Here is a 7711-nt window from a genome sequence, read left to right as displayed (position 1 = left end):
GGTGTTGTGTGGTACATAAAATTATGGCTCAACTTTTTTTAACCTTATTTCGGGCACAGGGATAAAAACATGGCACACTACTAATGTGAATATGTATACAAAAGTAAATCCAACAGATTGTCCACAAGATTGTGGAACTCTCCCGTCCCCTGCACACCCTTTATACTGTAGAAACAGTCAATATTTCTATACAATGGTAATATTCAGTTTCTTTCAGAAAAAAGAAGAAATTAATGAGAGAAGCTAATTCATGACACTATTATAATAAAACAGAATGATGGGGACCATCGGTTTTAATTGAATTTTAAATTAATTGTTATAGATATGAATTTCAATTCATTCATCATCCAGTCTTTGTAAACATAATAACATAAATGTGTTCATTTTGAGGTTACATTCAATATTATAATACAAGGGCATACAAGGTACTCATCACACTTTCTATACAATAGGCTTTTCACATGGTATATCCACAGAAAGTAATGATGAATATTTTCTCGACGCGTTTCGGGGTGTCCCCTTCTTCAGGAATTGATAGCCCTCTTCATTGCCGTTAATCTTTGTTTCGTCTATAATGTATGATACAATGATCAAATTTTAGATTCTCACTGATAACTGTCATTTAACTCTTGGGAGAAATTTTTAATAATAATCACCTGGATGTTCAATGTGGAATATCCTAACTGGATTTATTATCAATAGCAATATCAGCCCAATAATGGTTATTCAACCTGTAGATGTGATAAAAAGACAATAGGGAAAGCTCAATTAAAAACGGGATCTTAATTCATGAAGGAAAATCTAGTCATGTAATATCTAAGAAAAAATATTACCTTTCGGTATTTCTGTAAAAAGCTACTACATCCATGGAATGGGTCGCTGTGGTATGTAGAGAGTCCTCAGGTACGGAGGTAGTGCAGTAATGGGCGATTCCTCCACTCGTGTCTGTAAAAACACGTATATATACTATATTAGATACACGAAAACAATGGGGTGGGATCATTCTGTGGAGAGTATTCTGTGAAGGCCTCTAGGCTCATGATATGCAATTGGGGAGCTGTTTACAAAGGATTCTCTTACCTCCTTCCTGAGAAGATGGCCGGTGCTGTAGCTCGAACCGTTCTACACGGTTTTCGCTAAAGATGGCCACTATTTACATTATGACGTCATCACGTCGAAGCGTGACGACGTCACTATGTTTAGAACGTCAGCGTGTGACGGGAAAACAGACGTCATACGGACATATTTTAGAAAACAATGTGTAATTAACCAATAGTATATAGGTGTATATCTATACTGGTGCAGGGAGTTTGAGTCAAATGAAATAAAGGTGAAAAGAGTCGAAAGATAAATGTGAGGAGTGTCTCATGTAACTTCTGGGAAATCTATTGTTTACCACGGACAAAAGTTAATCGAATATTGGACATCCGTGTGTTTACTATTTCAAGAGAAGCATGCTCACATTCTATGGTCTGTAACTTAATACATCCTATGTCAGTAAAAAATCATCCTAAGTGAACTGAACAAATTCAAAAATGTATTTAACAGCAATTGATATTGTATCCACACTGGGTTTCTGATTGGGTCAGGGGAAACAGTATTTAGTTACAAAAATGAGGCTAAACTGTAATCTTCGTTCATCCCATTGGGAGCTAGACTGTTTAGTCTCTCTATCCAGAAGATTTCCCTCTGGTTCATACGTCTGGCATGATTGCCACCTCTTGGGGCTCTGTTCACAATTTCCAAAATCACAACCTTTAGTTGAGAAATATTATGTTTCTTTATGGAAAAATGTCTTGCTACAGGTGAGTTAACACTGTTGGTACGTATGTTACTTTTGTGTTCATTCCAGCGCTCCTTGGCTTTCCTTTGTGTCTGTCCAACATAGTAAATGCCGCATGGGCAGCTTAAACCATAAATGATTGATTTCGTGTCACAAGTGGCAAAATCCTTTAGTGGGATTTTTTGGCCATTTGATGGGTGTCTTACATAGCTTCCCTTCATTATGTTGTTACAATTGCCACAACTGAGACAGGCAAACGTACCTATTTTCCTCTTGGTGAGGGTTCTTTGATTGTCCACTCTCGGTCTTTCTGCTTTAACTAGGCTATCCCTGAAGTTCCGACCCCTCTTGTAGGCGATTATGGGTGGTTCAGGAAATAGTCTCTTTAGTTGTGGATCCAATTTGATTATACCCCAGTTCTTCTTGATCATCCTTGTTATGTGATGACTCTGTGCTGAATATCTTAAAGCGTAGAGAAATGGGATCTCCTTAGATCTATTTCTTGATATACGGAGGTCTTTCCTCTCCAATGTGAGTGTTTTTTCTTCTGCTTTCTTGATGATAGACTCTGGATAGCCTCTTTCCTTGTATCTTTGTGTCATCAATAGGTTTTCATTCCTCAGGGTGTCAGTTGTTGAGATAATTCTCTTTAGTCTAAGGAATTGACTGTAGGGCAAATTATTCTTTAAATGCGTCGGATGATGGCTCCTGAAGTGTAACGTGTTGTTAACATCGGTGGGTTTGTGATAAATATTGGTGATTATCCCATCTTCCCCAATCTCTAGTTCAACGTCCAAAAAATGTAGTTTAGGGGTTCCAATTTCCATCGTGAATTTGATTCTGTCGTGGCCTGAATTGATGTATTTTAGGAATTCCTCTAGTTCGTGATGTTGTCCTCTCCAAATGACGAAAACATCGTCAATGTATCTTTTCCAGGTGATGATTTTTTTGCTAAATTTTGTTGGTATCAAAATCCATTTCATCTCCAAATGGTACATGAATAGATTAGCATAGGCTGGGGCCATTGCTGACCCCATTGAAGTTCCTGATGCTTGTAAATAGTACTGCGTCCTGTATCTGAAATAGTTGTTAATGAGTATAATTTTGCTTAATTTCATTAGGAAGGTTTTGTTTGCTTCACATTCATTTCTTAGTAGACACCATTCGAGTGCTTCCAAACCGTCTTGATGTGGGATGCATGTATATAGACTCTGTACATCAAACGAAACCAGTAGATCATTTCTGTTAATATCTGTTAAGGTGTCTAGGTGATTGAGAAAATCTGTGGTATCTTTAAGATATGTTGTGGTTGTTTGGACTATGGGTTGTAATGCCTTGTCCACATAAACTGCTAGTGGGTTGAAGATACTATCAGTTCCCGCAACAATCGGTCTGAGGGGGGGTTTTGTCAAGTTCTTATGTATTTTTGGCAGTCCATAGAAGATTGGAGTAATAGGATGTTCATTAATCAAAAACAATTTAGTCTTGTTGGAAATCCATCCTTGGTCCTCAGCTTCCTCAAGCGTAGTTTCAATAATGCTTGATATTTCTCTGACCGGATCTTGTTCAATTTTTATGTACGTGTTCTCATCTGTTAGGAGCTCTAAAATCTTCTCCTCATAGTATGTAGTGTCCATAATAACTATGGCCCCTCCTTTGTCTGCCGGTTTTAGGGTCAGGCTTCTGTCATCCGCAAGGTTCTTGATGATTTCATTCTGCCTTCTCCTGGTATTGTAGTTCCTTGTTCTGGTGAAATTAACCCTTTTGAGATCTTTTATCATCTGTTCTTCAAACATTCTGATGGTTATGTTATTGACTTGAGGGTCGAAATGACTCTTGGGTTTCATTTCTAAGTATTGATGTGGCTCTTGTGTAGTGTTGATTCCCATTTGTGAATCAAAAAAGACTTTGAGTCTCATTTTCCGTGCCAGTCTGTGAAGATTGATTTTTTCTTCCAGCAAATTGGAATTCTGGGTTGGTATAAATGTTAAACCTAGGTTCAATGTGTCCGTTTGGTCTTTGGATAGTGGTTCAACCCACTAGCAGTTTATGTGGACAAGGCATTACAACCCATAGTCCAAACAACCACAACATATCTTAAAGATACCACAGATTTTCTCAATCACCTAGACACCTTAACAGATATTAACAGAAATGATCTACTGGTTTCGTTTGATGTACAGAGTCTATATACATGCATCCCACATCAAGACGGTTTGGAAGCACTCGAATGGTGTCTACTAAGAAATGAATGTGAAGCAAACAAAACCTTCCTAATGAAATTAAGCAAAATTATACTCATTAACAACTATTTCAGATACAGGACGCAGTACTATTTACAAGCATCAGGAACTTCAATGGGGTCAGCAATGGCCCCAGCCTATGCTAATCTATTCATGTACCATTTGGAGATGAAATGGATTTTGATACCAACAAAATTTAGCAAAAAAATCATCACCTGGAAAAGATACATTGACGATGTTTTCGTCATTTGGAGAGGACAACATCACGAACTAGAGGAATTCCTAAAATACATCAATTCAGGCCACGACAGAATCAAATTCACGATGGAAATTGGAACCCCTAAACTACATTTTTTGGACGTTGAACTAGAGATTGGGGAAGATGGGATAATCACCAATATTTATCACAAACCCACCGATGTTAACAACACGTTACACTTCAGGAGCCATCATCCGACGCATTTAAAGAATAATTTGCCCTACAGTCAATTCCTTAGACTAAAGAGAATTATCTCAACAACTGACACCCTGAGGAATGAAAACCTATTGATGACACAAAGATACAAGGAAAGAGGCTATCCAGAGTCTATCATCAAGAAAGCAGAAGAAAAAACACTCACATTGGAGAGGAAAGACCTCCGTATATCAAGAAATAGATCTAAGGAGATCCCATTTCTCTACGCTTTAAGATATTCAGCACAGAGTCATCACATAACAAGGATGATCAAGAAGAACTGGGGTATAATCAAATTGGATCCACAACTAAAGAGACTATTTCCTGAACCACCCATAATCGCCTACAAGAGGGGTCGGAACTTCAGGGATAGCCTAGTTAAAGCAGAAAGACCGAGAGTGGACAATCAAAGAACCCTCACCAAGAGGAAAATAGGTACGTTTGCCTGTCTCAGTTGTGGCAATTGTAACAACATAATGAAGGGAAGCTATGTAAGACACCCATCAAATGGCCAAAAAATCCCACTAAAGGATTTTGCCACTTGTGACACGAAATCAATCATTTATGGTTTAAGCTGCCCATGCGGCATTTACTATGTTGGACAGACACAAAGGAAAGCCAAGGAGCGCTGGAATGAACACAAAAGTAACATACGTACCAACAGTGTTAACTCACCTGTAGCAAGACATTTTTCCATAAAGAAACATAATATTTCTCAACTAAAGGTTGTGATTTTGGAAATTGTGAACAGAGCCCCAAGAGGTGGCAATCATGCCAGACGTATGAACCAGAGGGAAATCTTCTGGATAGAGAGACTAAACAGTCTAGCTCCCAATGGGATGAACGAAGATTACAGTTTAGCCTCATTTTTGTAACTAAATACTGTTTCCCCTGACCCAATCAGAAACCCAGTGTGGATACAATATCAATTGCTGTTAAATACATTTTTGAATTTGTTCAGTTCACTTAGGATGATTTTTTACTGACATAGGATGTATTAAGTTACAGACCATAGAATGTGAGCATGCTTCTCTTGAAATAGTAAACACACGGATGTCCAATATTCGATTAACTTTTGTCCGTGGTAAACAATAGATTTCCCAGAAGTTACATGAGACACTCCTCACATTTATCTTTCGACTCTTTTCACCTTTATTTCATTTGACTCAAACTCCCTGCACCAGTATAGATATACACCTATATACTATTGGTTAATTACACATTGTTTTCTAAAATATGTCCGTATGACGTCTGTTTTCCCGTCACACGCTGACGTTCTAAACATAGTGACGTCGTCACGCTTCGACGTGATGACGTCATAATGTAAATAGTGGCCATCTTTAGCGAAAACCGTGTAGAACGGTTCGAGCTACAGCACCGGCCATCTTCTCAGGAAGGAGGTAAGAGAATCCTTTGTAAACAGCTCCCCAATTGCATATCATGAGCCTAGAGGCCTTCACAGAATACTCTCCACAGAATGATCCCACCCCATTGTTTTCGTGTATCTAATATAGTATATATACGTGTTTTTACAGACACGAGTGGAGGAATCGCCCATTACTGCACTACCTCCGTACCTGAGGACTCTCTACATACCACAGCGACCCATTCCATGGATGTAGTAGCTTTTTACAGAAATACCGAAAGGTAATATTTTTTCTTAGATATTACATGACTAGATTTTCCTTCATGAATTAAGATCCCGTTTTTAATTGAGCTTTCCCTATTGTCTTTTTATCACATCTACAGGTTGAATAACCATTATTGGGCTGATATTGCTATTGATAATAAATCCAGTTAGGATATTCCACATTGAACATCCAGGTGATTATTATTAAAAATTTCTCCCAAGAGTTAAATGACAGTTATCAGTGAGAATCTAAAATTTGATCATTGTATCATACATTATAGACGAAACAAAGATTAACGGCAATGAAGAGGGCTATCAATTCCTGAAGAAGGGGACACCCCGAAACGCGTCGAGAAAATATTCATCATTACTTTCTGTGGATATACCATGTGAAAAGCCTATTGTATAGAAAGTGTGATGAGTACCTTGTATGCCCTTGTATTATAATATTGAATGTAACCTCAAAATGAACACATTTATGTTATTATGTTTACAAAGACTGGATGATGAATGAATTGAAATTCATATCTATAACAATTAATTTAAAATTCAATTAAAACCGATGGTCCCCATCATTCTGTTTTATTATAATAGTGTCATGAATTAGCTTCTCTCATTAATTTCTTCTTTTTTCTGAAAGAAACTGAATATTACCATTGTATAGAAATATTGACTGTTTCTACAGTATAAAGGGTGTGCAGGGGACGGGAGAGTTCCACAATCTTGTGGACAATCTGTTGGATTTACATAGGTTAAAACAACCCAGTGTCAAGGTTGTTATTCTCCCCGGCACCCCGTAAATTTTCAACAAATCCTGTAAAAAAACCTTAAACCTAGGTGTGCGCTAGGCAACACAAATATTGAATATGTATACAAAAAACAGGACTGCTGATTTTGTTAGTGTATCACTAGTTAAAGATAACTGGTTGAGGTTTACAGTAAATTGCTCTGGCAAGGGTTCTAAAGAGCATGCTAAGAGACATACAAGTCTTTGCGGATTGCAGAATGTATCCAAGCTCGAATCTAGGTGAAGAACACAGCCTGTGCATTGTTTCTAGATACCCATTTAAAGTAGCCACCACTTAATTCTTGAACCTTGTAGAATGCAGTGTGACGAATTCCAGGATGTCGTCACTGCCTCCGTAGGGGGAGTCACTTCCCATGAGGTCAGGGAGGTGAGGCCGCTACGTGATAGTACCGCTGGGGTTGGTGCTCAGCGGGTGGATCTCATGGGAGGGCAAAACCCCTATGGGACCAGAGACGACTATAGTAGGAGAATGTGATCTCACAGTGTACCCCCACCTCTCCTTTTCCCCAGTCCCTTCACCCCTACCCTCCTATCCTGTACACTTCTGTAGTGTGGAAGAAGTAAGAAGGAATGAGAAGAGGAAGATTATGGATGAATACAGCGAAGATCTGAAGCAAGAAACTGTGACGAGGAAGAGACACAGAGCCGCGCTGATCACTAAGAGGAATCTATTTGAATGGTCTAGTCTTCAGTCACAGAGCTTACTGGTTGGAAGCAGAAAGACTGACATTGGACTTACCTGATTGTCAGATGCTCCAGAGAGGAACTGGGAGAGGGACTAAGGCTTGCAGAG

At 38.6% G+C, this 7711-nt stretch overlaps 2 protein-coding genes across 5 annotated transcripts; one reads left to right on the top strand and one right to left on the bottom strand.

Moving 5' to 3' along the window:
* Positions 1 to 259: 259 nt before the first annotated feature.
* Positions 260 to 3763, bottom strand: LOC138497315 (uncharacterized). 2 transcript variants are annotated; one of them, XM_069620702.1, is made up of 2 exons: positions 657 to 3763; positions 260 to 569 (listed from the first exon to the last, which is right to left on the bottom strand). In XM_069620702.1, exon 1 carries the CDS (start codon positions 3700 to 3702, stop codon positions 1606 to 1608), a length of 2097 nt encoding a protein of 698 aa, XP_069476803.1. In that variant the 5' UTR covers positions 3703 to 3763; the 3' UTR covers positions 260 to 569; positions 657 to 1605. The 2 variants fall into 2 exon arrangements, with proteins under 2 accessions (XP_069476803.1, XP_069476802.1); XM_069620701.1 differs by having other exon boundaries at positions 260 to 731; positions 834 to 3763.
* Positions 3764 to 3841: 78 nt separating this feature from the next.
* Positions 3842 to 6701, top strand: LOC138497314 (uncharacterized). 3 transcript variants are annotated; one of them, XM_069620700.1, is made up of 3 exons: positions 3842 to 6127; positions 6230 to 6304; positions 6392 to 6701. In XM_069620700.1, the coding sequence occupies exon 1, from the start codon at positions 4060 to 4062 to the stop codon at positions 5353 to 5355; it is 1296 nt and encodes a 431-aa protein (XP_069476801.1). In that variant the 5' UTR covers positions 3842 to 4059; the 3' UTR covers positions 5356 to 6127; positions 6230 to 6304; positions 6392 to 6701. The 3 variants fall into 3 exon arrangements, with proteins under 3 accessions (XP_069476801.1, XP_069476800.1, XP_069476799.1); XM_069620699.1 differs by having other exon boundaries at positions 6230 to 6701; XM_069620698.1 differs by having other exon boundaries at positions 3842 to 6304.
* Positions 6702 to 7711: the final 1010 nt, after the last annotated feature.

Source organism: Ambystoma mexicanum, chromosome 5q, assembly GCF_040938575.1.
Source record: "Ambystoma mexicanum isolate Mex_15411 chromosome 5q, UKY_AmexF1_1, whole genome shotgun sequence".
Classification (NCBI taxonomy): domain Eukaryota; kingdom Metazoa; phylum Chordata; class Amphibia; order Caudata; family Ambystomatidae; genus Ambystoma; species Ambystoma mexicanum.
The sequence above is the reverse complement of the archived record's forward strand: the minus strand, read 5'-3'. Positions and strand labels throughout refer to the sequence as shown.

What these genes read in the sequence shown, in the direction of transcription:
- LOC138497315 (XM_069620702.1), bottom strand. Translation starts at nt 3,702, where the DNA reads ATGAGACTCAAAGTCTTTTTTGATTCACAAATGGGAATCAACACTACA.
- LOC138497314 (XM_069620700.1), top strand. Translation starts at nt 4,060, where the DNA reads ATGAAATTAAGCAAAATTATACTCATTAACAACTATTTCAGATACAGG.